Genomic DNA, 11,667 nt, shown 5'->3' with positions numbered 1-11,667 from the left:
GCGGGCGACAGATGCTAGGTCTGGGGGGTGGGGGTGGCGTCCTACGGACAACTTGTTCTCGGTGGCGCGAGGGATGGTGGTAGATGACAGATTTGACTTGCTCACCTCCGCTGCCCCCAAAAAGAGTGCCTGCCTGGGGCAGACACCCCCCCCCCCCTCGCCCCCGCAGCTACACCACTGGAGGGAAAGCTGAAGAGTCTGTAATGATGCAGTCGTCTCACAAACTCATCTCCTAGGCAATGGCGTTGAAGACAGGGTGAAGAGACAGTGGGGCATATTATCAAGAAACTGCGATAAATTATCGCCGCTTTAGTGGCAGAAAACTGCTAAAGCGGCGATAATGGGCTTGATAATATGCCCTTGTGAATTCTCATAGAAGCCCATGTTCTGGTGTGAACATGGGCTTCTATGGGAATTCTCAACGGCATATTAGCAAGCTCATTATCGCCGCTTTAGCGGCAGTTTCCTGCCGCTAAAGCGGCGATCATTTTAACGCCCTTCTTGATAATATGCCCCAGTTTTCTCTATGATAACGCCACAGGTTGCTTCTTGTGTAATAATGCAGGAGGCTGTAACACCAATCACACACAGAATTCATAAGACAAAGTACTGAAAAACAGGGAGCTCCGGAGTGGTGGTACAGATTTTTATTCATAGTTATTTAAAAAGAGTCACATTTTGAAATGTATCACTAAATGAAGCATAAATTAAACATTAATTTCTGCAACAAGAAAAGTAGAAGAGGCCCTACGGCCTCACAAAGTTTAGAAACAACCTTGGGACCCAGCATTCCCAAGGAAGCTCAAAAAGTACAACCATGTCCCCTCAGGAGCCAAGGAATTTTAACATAACCCCTTTAAGGAACACAAAGGTTAGTCAGGGCGCCTGCTGGGGGGCGCCCTTCCTGTCTATTTACAACTTTAAAAAATCCAGAAATTAAACACTTGAGTCTTGTTCTTCAGAATCATCCTTTGTACGGCATAGTTTGAAAGAGAGACCAAAGGGGACACCCCCCAAAAATTCAGCAGCTTAATTTTGCAATACTCTGCTCCGTCTTATCCGCAGCATGTAATAAATGGGGCACCACACCATCAACCAATGTATTGGATAGTTAGCTCATCCCTAATTGTGTGTAATGTGACTAGACAGAACCACAGCACTGCAACCACGGTGTGTTTGGCAGAAATCACCACATTCATTCTTTATTCTCTTTCTCATTGGGTTCAGGCCTTCTTAGCACTAGAAGGACAACTCCAGGCCCTTGCAGTAGCATGTCCCAATCATGGGAGATATATATTAATTTATGAAACAGTGTCCAAAGTTGAAAATATTATTAGTAGCATATAATTAAACTCACCCACAGTGTATGCAGCTGCGACCTGTGCAGGTAAGAGGGGTGGGGCCGGGTTGGGGGGGGGGGGGGGGAGGAGGGATTTGACATACGATATTGAGGGGAAATTAATTAAATAATTAATGTTCTCTCCTCGTTGTCTGTCAGAATTCTCCCAATCCGGTCCCACCGCCCCACCACTCTTACCTCCATGGTGGCGGCTAAGTGTACGCTCTGTAAGGTTTGAGTCAGTACCTCCAGTACTCACACCTCTCACGATTCCTGCAGTGGTAAAATCCCTGCTGTGCTTACAAGGTGTACCTCTAGAACCCAGCCTGGGGAAACATTGAAGCAACTGTAGGTCACTACCTGGCTGCCCTACACAGAAGTCAGGAGAGGGGGGCAAATTGAAGCAAACTACCCCTATTTGGATTTGTTTTCAATACAACCCAATGGGTTCTACAAGGATTGAGCTTTGGATCCAGAAGGATCTGTGAGTTTTGCTACAAGTGTACTTGAGACATTTGCAAAAACGGATTGGGTTTATTAGAAGGTAATATGTATCAGGAGGCAAAGTTATAACAAAAACATATGCCATGCTTTTATTTGGAGCCCTCTGCTGACATTGTTAAATGCCATCATTTCTAAATATCAAGCCTGCATATTATTTACTCCCCCTCTTACTTCTTTCTTCTACAACCTTACACTTCCTGTCTCTTTGTCACTCTTGCAGATTCTTTTTCATCCCTGCTTTTTCTCTCTTTGTCACTTTTTTCCTTTCTTTGCTTCTTCTTCCCTTCTCTGCTGTGCCTGTAACACCTGTACAAATTAAGGGGCAGATGTATCAAAATACCTATTTGCGATTCTCAAATAGCGATTTTTTGAGAATTGCTATTTGGGAATAGCAAAATGGTATGTATGTAAAAATTAGCTATTTTTTAGCGATTTCTTAAAATTCCTTAATTGCGATTAGCAAATTGCTAATCACAATTAAGGAATAATTTCCCATTCATTTCTATGGGCCAGGAGGCCCATAGGAAGGAATGGGAAATTATTCCCAATTTGCGATTCGCAATTTGCTAATCGCAAATTGAGAATAATTTCAAGGGTGCAAGGGTGTCTTAAGGACACCCTGCTGCACCCATGAAATTTACATGTGTGCGCATATGGCGCACACACATGCCCGTATGCGCGCCACATGGCACCTTTACAAATGTCAAAAAGTGCATTTGTAAAAGAATTCGCAAATTACCACCAACAACAAGTTGGTGGTAATTTGCGATTTCTTAGTGTAAATTCGCAAAACCTGAATGCTTCATACATAGCATTTAAGTAATCGCATTTTGGGATTCCTTAAATGCTGACGCAAACTTAAGGAATCGCAAATTTTGCGATTCCTTAAGTTTGCGATGTGATTTCCATGATGCATTGCATTTTCCAATTTTTTTGTCACAAACGCTGCTATTTTGCGATTCGCAGCGTTTGCGACAAAAAAAACGTTTGATAAATCTGCCCCTTAGCATTTAGCTAACGAACCTTATGCATACACTGCCAAGACGGTAGGGTACTTTATACAATTTATGCCTTGGCAATATGCATCTTGTGTAAAACATTGTGTCATATTGACATGGATGTAGCCCGAAGATTGTAACATGCTGCATAAGGGCTTAAAAAACTACCTGCACCCTTCAGAGGTGCAATCTACACAAAGCTAGAGAGACTGCTGCACAAGGGATTTAAAATTATTCAAGCATAGAGCTAAAATACAGAAAATGTTTTAACGAAAAAAATAAGTGGCACTAGAGCAAACTATCAACCTTCATTGTTCTGCTACCATTAAATGGAGTATCTGACATCAAATCAATCATACCTCAAAGTCAGGTTTTCCTAAGTCATGCCTGACTTTTCAGCCCCAGAACAGCTCTACTTCATTCGCCCATCAAGTTGTGCATAACAGTTGTGGCAAGACTCCACCAATGTTAGCTTTTTGTGTGGTGAGCTAGTGCCCTGGTGATAGGGTTTTGCTGATGGAAAATATTTAATAAGGGTCTATTCTTCTTTTCAATTTTAGAAGAGCTCTGAAAGATTATCAACAACCAGACGCCAATAAAAAATGTAAAACTACTGAATATATACAAAAGACAAAGTAACACCACACTCTATCCCCTGTTGTGAAAAGGTGCAAGATGTTGAGACACAGGCCTGGGATCCAGAACTTTACAAACATGGCTGATGGTGGAGGATTATGGACTTCAGGCACATGCATCAAAGGATTTTGCGATCGCAAACGGTGCAAATCGCAAAAATAGTCTGTTTGCGATCGCAAAATCTGCTTTTGGAATGCATGAACGGTGAAGGCCCTCGCAATTTGAGAATTCGCAAATATTTGCGAATTCTCAAATTGCGATTGCATTTAAGGAATCGCATTTTGCGATTCCTTAAATGCAATGCATGAAACTGTAAAAAAAATTGCGATTTCGCAATTAGGGGGAGCAAATTACCATGAGGTTGAACCTCATGGTAATTTACGAAAAATTTGAAAAATGCACTTTTGTGTATTTTTCAAAGTTTCATGTTGTGCACACACATGCCCTAAGGGCATGTGTGTGCACAACATATGTGCACAGATTGATTTCAGGGGTGCAACAGGGTGTCCTTTGGACACCCCTCCACCCTTGAAATCGCATTCTCAATTTGCGATTTGCTAATTGCTAATCGCAAATTGAGAATGTCTTCCCATTCATTCCTATGGGCCTCTAGGCCCATAGGAATGAATGGGGAGGTATTCCTTAATTGCGATTCGCAATTTGCGAGTCGCAATTAAGGAATGTTAAGAAATCGCTAACTTTTCTGCGATTACTTCATGCATAGGCTTTTGCGATTTCTTAATTGCGATTCCTTAAAAATCGCAATTAAGAAATCGCAAAAGCCAACAATGATGCATGTGCCTGTTAATGTGAGACGAAGTATTAGCACCTAGTCTTAGGTTTAGAATCAACAGCTCGCCATGGAAGCCGGTATAATTGCAAATTAGTGTTATGTTTTGTACAACCAAGGAGGCATTGTCCACCATTTCTAACACAATTTGTAACTACACATGTCTTAAATGAAAACGACAAAGGTGCGGCAGTGATTGACACAAGTCACCGGGCCACAGTAAATTCCTCTGTGTTAGAGGAGGCCCTTTATATGAAAGGACAATTCGAGTTACTATGATCTATGTATTGATTGCCTTCTTTTAGCTGATTAGCTGACCTCTGCCTTTGCTTGGGTTTTGGTAGGCCTTCTACTGGGTAGGAAGTAGGAACAATGTATTTGTCGAGGCGGTGGGTCGAAATAGTCTGTTGTTGGCTGATTGGCATTGTTGATGTCATTGCAAAGGCGCTGACAGGCTTCACTTTCAATATTGGTCATGGATGCGCTTTGCTAGCCATGGGTGGTCTTATGCTAGCAGGACGCTAAAGTTGTTATTTTCCCTAGGTTATTGGAATACCCCTGGTTTCTAGTCTGTAGTGTTGCCCTTTTTGTTGGCCACTGAGAGACCTACAATGATCTGATTGGTAGAGTCACAATACTGATCTGGACAGCGAATGACTTCTTGTTGACTGATGAGCACAGATGCTGTCTTGGTCAAACATCTGGTGGTTTCCATCTAGTTGATTATGGGAGCTGCAGTCTCTGTTCTGGCTGTGGATGGCGACATATGGAAGATTGGCGGATTTGTTGTTGTTTCTCGTTCTGTGGGTGGCCAGCTACCGGTGTTTACAAAGAGCTGTGAAATCACCTCTGTTCATGAGATTCTTGCTTTTTCCCTAATCAGTGCAATCATTACCCTCCCTGAGTCATTTAGAGGCCTTCTGTTAGCTAACTGACAGAGATTCTCCACAGTGTTAGAGTTGCCCTGTTACCTATGGTCTCACTTGAGAAGCACTACATTTACTGTGTAACACTTCTAAAGCTCCCTCAGACATCCATAATAACAACCACCTGGTATTCTACTTATATTATCATTTGACAGTCCTCACAACGTTTCTATGAACCATTCCTGCCGTAACATTCACTGGAAACTGATCCATGTTTGACTTTAAAGTCTGCATCATTCAAATGGAACAATATGTTCAAATTCAAAATGCACTAGGCAGAAGGCAGAGTGTGTCAAAATCTCCCCCACCCCCACCTTTTGCAGAGGAGATAATCAGCATGATGTTCATGAAATGGAAGACCAACAATTTACAATAAAATGAGAATCCAAATGGGTCCATATATAACCCATCCTAGGGATGCAATAAAGAGGCAGCCATGATGGGAAGCGAAAAGTCTGTATGCACAAAGAAACTGGAATCCAAGGGGAGAATCCCCATACTGTACATAGGGTGGCTACGTTGGGATAGGAAAACGTACATTCGAATTGTAATGGGAGCCCAGGTGTGGGAGCTAAGAATCCCTCCCTGAGGACTGGCGATCCTAGTGTACTGGACAGCCTGGATCTTGACTATAATGGAAGACCAAGTGGTGTAATTAAATGATGGAGCATGCGCTACCAGTAAGACTGTAAGGTAGCCATGAGTGGATGAGACCGTTTTCATCCACAATGCAATAGGATAGGACTAGATTCACCACACTGCAAGGGGAGCACAGTTAATAAACGGAATCACAAAGTTCCATCTGGCTGCCTCGTAATAGGTTGCCAAGATGAATTGGGACACTATTTATTTATATTGCAATAGAATCTGGAGAGATGAAATGACAAAGTACCTCTTGACTGCGCATTAATCAGGTGGCCATGATGGAAGGAGAGAGCCTCCATTCACAGAACATGGAACAGAACAAGAAAAGGCCATTCTGTGCCCTGCAAGTAGCGACAAAGGGTAATAGTAAGAGTTTTATATGGTAATTACGACCAAATGAAAATATGGCTTATTGGAATTATCAATACCTTTGCTTCTTACCTAATGATAAAACATTTTTGAACTGTTGAAAAACAATTTTCATGTTGTTGTAGTAAAATAGGCAACATAAAAAGGGCACAAATCTATCCTATACAGCTTTCTTTATCCTGTTTCTTCTTAAAAGACAGAAAAAACCAATTCTGTTGCCTTGATGCTATTTGGGTCAGATGAAGATACTGTCTCAACCCAGAAGGACCTACATGCACATCTTCTTCCTAATATATCAGCCCCACTGCTTGGAACCAATGACAATTTTTCACTAATGGAGGGAAATGGGGAGCAAACCATGATGCAAATTTTATCCATTGAAATTGGTGTGGTCAGCAGAGAGAATATAACCTCAATAGAGGAAAGTTGCATTTGAATGTTGGGTATATCGGCGATTGTGTGTGAATATCGAAAGTGGTGGCGTGCTGTGGATAGAAGAAATGTTAGCAAAGCAATGTTCAAGAGATGACAAAGCAGTGATTTTCGGATCCAGTTAACAGTCAAAGGCAGTTTCACAGTGATAATATAGACATAATGGGTTGCGGATAAAATGTTAATACAAATATAATCCTGCTTTCCTCCCCAGGATCTTGTCAAACTGAAATAGTTTGGTCCTAATATTAGAACACCAGAATCCACCTCAACAGATACCGTGAAAAACTGTTGTCGTTTTAGGTAGCAAAGAAATTCACAGGTTTACCTTTGTCAGTGGTTCGCATACTATTTTCTGCGGATGCCCATGCCAGCACAATTGCTTTTGGGGACCAAACCAGCCATTGCCATTTCTGCCCCAAAGGGTTGAGGAGCACATATTAGCAAAGGAGAGGGTGGGAAACAGTCTTGTAGGAAACTGCCAATATTTAAGCTTTCGATAACTAACACAAACTATGGAACAACAAGACGATTTCTGAAACGGAAACGATTTTGGCTAAAAATACGATATATGACAACCAGTCCCGCCTTTGGAAGGCCCTCCTCCTCTGATGCAGCAGCGAGTGACCTCCAGGGCGGTAACTCCACGTGTGAGGGTCCAGTGACAGTGGCAGGCGGAGTCTGTCTGGAATAGGAAGGGTTCACCCGCTCTCTGGAGAAGTGGGGCAACAATAAGAGGGAGGGCAGGTGATGGAACATCCCAGAGTCTAGTGGCTCCCCCCACTTTTACTACTTCCACTCGTCCAGTCAATGATGATGAAGCTCAAACTCATGATCATGAAGAGGACTCCGAGGCCGGCAAAGCAGGCAGCCTGTGTGAGACATAAAGGAGACAGCAATAAGGTGTGGAGAAGAAATTAGGGACAACGTTGCAAAAAGTTGTACGGGGAAATGAAGTGATAGATTGTTGCCAATCTCTAGGCGCAGAAGAATACATTGAATATTTTACTAGCACCTACACATGCATGACAAGAAAATAAATGTTCTGTGCTAAAAATGACTGTAAAGAAGGTTCTGAGTAACTACTCGCACATTTGTCAACCATGATTTCTTTTTTGGAGATATAGTCGGGATGACAAGTAGGGGAATGCAGCTGCCTCCGCTTGCACTTTCCTTGCTATGCCCGGGATCAGAAATTGTGAAGGCACTAGCAAAATCAAAAATGATCAGGGACCTGATGCACTAATTCTTGTTTACAAAGCAGGATGTGGAAACTGCACAGTGAATGGTTTGCGATAAAGGGGTGCAATTTGTTACGTGACCTATAGTCAAAGAGGTGACATCTCAAATTGTCCATTCACAGGGGGCTGCAAAACAACCTGCCAAATGAATGGTATTTAGGCATAATCCAGTTTGTGACACCGCTCCCATTGGCTGCAAATTTAGGGATGGTGGCCTGAAAGGGATAACAGACTTCCGTCTCTTTATTTGCAATCCCAATCGGGAAACATTTTTTAAAGCAGCCTATGACCATGTAAGGGACAGTTACTATTTTAAGAAAAATTTGTTTCCCATTTGGGAAGATGACAAGGGAGCATGAGTTGGTCCCCTTAACTAGTGTTTTGACCCAACAAAGCCGTCCAAAATGATTACTAAAGTTGAAGCTCTTCCACAGGGACAGATTGACTTTTGCGAAACAGATGCTATCATAATTCGGTTGCCAGTATCTGATCAATGGTTTGCGGCCACAATTGCTCTCATATACCATTGTACATATCATTGTGAATTATAATTAGGGTGGAAACCCAATTACACACCTCTTCCTAATTGTGATTCGGAATGAATCACAAAACGCCTTTTAAGAGACAGAAGGACTTTTCTCAATGGCAAAACTATTTGCTAAATTGATTCTTTTTGGTTGCAAAACTGCATCTGATATGAAAATCACATCCTAACTATAATTTATAAAAATATTGGCCTATTAGTTGTAGATTTTCTAATATAATGTTAGTTGAGGGTTAATTTTGCAAATTTAATTCAGGACAACATGCTTATGTAAAACAATATGATGACAAGAGTTTCATGCATTATCCCCTAATTACAACTAGGATACTAATTCCTATTTGTTGCAAATGGAGTTTGCACCTGTAACAGGATTTCAGAGTGAGTGCAAATTGCAGCCCCATGACAGTTTGCCTTACAGCTTTCTCCTCATAAACCTGGTACAAATGTTTTGCGTAATAGTGCTAAATTCCACTCCACAGGGAAAACATGAACAATGTGTGCATTACCCCCATTGTGTGACTAAATCCTGCACGGAATCCAGTAAAATCAATATGCACCAGGATAGCACCTCAGTCTAATTAGAGTCTCAGGGCCATATGTATCAACGCTTTTCCCGTTTGCAAATGGGCCGATTCTCACAATCAGCCCGTTTGCGAACGGGAAAAAGCCTTTTGGGATGTTTCATCCCAAAAGGCCCTCGCAATATAGGGAATCACGACATTTGCGAATCCCTATTTTGCGAATGCATTTAAGGAATCGCAAATTGCGAGTCCTTAAATGCAATGCAGGAAACACCCAAGTTATGCGAATGTGCCCTAAGAAATCGCAAATTACCACCACCTTCAAGTTGGTTGTAATTTGCGATTTCTTAGAAAAATGCACTTTTTTGCATTTTTTTAAGTGCCATGTGGCACACATACATGCCCTTAGGGCACTTATGTGTGCCACATGTTCACACATACATATTTCTTGGGTGCGAATTGCAAGGCCCATAGGAATGAATGGGAAGGTATTCCTTGATTGCGAATCGCAATTAAGGAATATTAAGGAAACGCAATTATTATTGCTATTCCTTCATACATTCCAGTTTGCAAATCCTTAATAGTAATTCGCTAAAAATCGCTATTAAGGATTTCAAAAACTGATTTTTCATACCTCTGGCCCTAAGACTCATATTTTTCTTGCACATTTTCCACTCCCTCCCCTTCTTCTGTCGATCAGCAGCGGGGTCAAAGGTAGTTCAATGGTAAACCTTGTGATGCATTTGTGTGCCAGAGTGGGATGCCAATTCCGCAAATCCCAGCATTGTGGTGAATGAATGTCTGTGGATGGAGGCTCATAGTCTTGGAACATAATGCCACCTTGCATTAAACTTGTGCTTTGTGTGAATATGCAGCTGCTCTTCCTCACCTGACATAGAATAAATAATCCACATTTGTAAAGCGCACAATCACCCGTAAGGGTCTCTAGGCGCTGGGGGCCATCGGGAAGATTAAGCAAGCTATTGCCCAGAGTCACATGGTGCTGGGCTAATCTGCCGCTGGTGCCAGGGATCGAACCGTGATCTGCAGATTCCGGAGTCAGTCGCCCTAGCCACGGCGCCACACCTCTTCCTCTATTATTTATTATTTATTTATGTATTATTTACAAATTCTGGTATTTCATTTACCCTTATGGGGATTCTGCTGATGTTACAATGATATATAAATGGAGTTACACGATGATGTCATTTCTCTCATGAGGAAAAGAGAGTGCAATAGCATGTCATAAGTGTAAACATTATTAAAAAAATATGCACCAGAATCTTGGGTGTGGACTTCATCGGCTCCTTATCCTTTGGCATGATACGGATGTAAAACATGGCTGGGAAGATGAAGATCAGGCATGGTGCTGATGTGGCTCCTGTAAAAAAATCAAGGGGAAAGAAATTTGTTTCACGCCAGAACAACGTGCTGTTTAGGTCATCGCTGCGACAGACAACTACTGACATGCATGTTCAAACAAAGTGCTGGACTAGAAGCAAGGGACAGCATCAAATGCCCCTGGCATAAGTGTAACCGAGAGTGCTGAAGTGCTTCTAAACAAGCTGAGCAAAGTGCAGGTAAGGACTGAGGTGGATAGTTGAAGCAGTGTGGAAAGCAGATGCAGGAAGCTTCAAGCCGAAATGAAGGTACTCTGGTAGGAAGAAGGTTTTTGAGTTGTGAAGCAAGTGACATTTTAAAAGCGGAAGCACCCGACGGCCCTAGATTCCTGAATAGCTCTGGGTGGTGTCAGAGTGTATGTGTTTGTGCTTCTGAGCACTTTAAGTAAATTACTTGTCATACAGGTTCTAGTTAATGTTTGACTTCTTCAACTTACCTGAGATACTTTTACACCTATGATAATGTCTTAAGGCAAAGTAACATTTTGACATTTTAAGGGGGGGGCATAGATAATGCTTTAAAAAGGCATCTGGACCCACTACCTTGATGGTGGTGTAATTGGCAGTGGCCCAGAGCTGCTCTGTTGTAGTACTGGCACTGGTCATGGGTGACTATGCCCAAAAGAAATTTGGAACTTGTCAACAGGTAGTGCAGCCAACATTCACATGTGAGTTTGATTTGAAACCCATTCTTTATAGGTTTCTTTAAGTATGTTATAGATAGGATGCTGGCTTAAGCAGGCATTTCTTTCTGACTATAGTTTCTTTCAATAACACCATGACCTCAGACCTGTTTCACATATATCCCTCAATACTTGCTACTGCTCATCTTCTGTAATGCATTCATGAGGTCGGGGCTAATACGGAATGCAATATGCCCTTTGAGGATCCTCAATATCATGTTGAGCCGCAGAAATGTGCATCGCCAGCCGAAACACTAAAATGTGGTATAAATCAACCAAAGAGAGGAGGAATTCCACCAGAGTTTGACTGAATACCACTTGGAGGATTCACTGAGCAAAGTTTCAGCCCACAAAGGCCATGGAGCTCATCTACATTAGGAAGGAAATCCAGTGGCAAATTACGGCAATTCGCAAATTGTCTTCTGGTATGTATGTATGTGCGTTCTTATATATGTATGTGCGTTCTTATATAGCGCTCGAATACCCTTGGGCATCTCGGCGCTTGCCTTGGGAACCCGTCCTGTTTTTTCCCTGTGAGATAACCCGTACTGGGCATCCCCAAGGTGAAAGCCAGGCATCCCGCCGCGGGGGGGCCGTTGTGGAGATTAAGCAAGCTTATTGCCCAGAGCTGCATAGTGT

The 11,667-nt window shown here is 42.3% G+C and overlaps 1 protein-coding gene across 2 annotated transcripts in view; it reads right to left on the bottom strand.

The window, feature by feature from the left end:
- Positions 1 to 632: 632 nt before the first annotated feature.
- Positions 633 to 11,667, bottom strand: part of SLC38A3 (solute carrier family 38 member 3) — a 297,440-nt gene continuing 286,405 nt past the window's right edge. Inside the window, exons 14-16 of one of the 2 annotated variants that reach the window (XR_015300053.1) lie at positions 10,223 to 10,326; positions 4,279 to 7,511; positions 633 to 3,580 (exon numbers count right to left, since the gene is read on the bottom strand). Coding sequence is in view for 1 of the 2 variants with exons in the window: in XM_086938804.1 (XP_086794930.1) it covers positions 7,407 to 7,511; positions 10,223 to 10,326 (209 nt within the window). In the remaining variant the exon portion in view is untranslated. Of the gene's footprint in view, positions 3,581 to 4,278; positions 7,512 to 10,222; positions 10,327 to 11,667 lie in introns of those variants that run through there. The other variant, XM_086938804.1, reaches the window with a different exon arrangement.

The sequence above is a fragment of the Lissotriton vulgaris genome, chromosome 9, assembly GCF_964263255.1.
Source record: "Lissotriton vulgaris chromosome 9, aLisVul1.2, whole genome shotgun sequence".
Taxonomy (NCBI): Eukaryota; Metazoa; Chordata; class Amphibia; order Caudata; family Salamandridae; genus Lissotriton; species Lissotriton vulgaris.
This window is presented reverse-complemented; position numbering and strand designations above follow the sequence as displayed.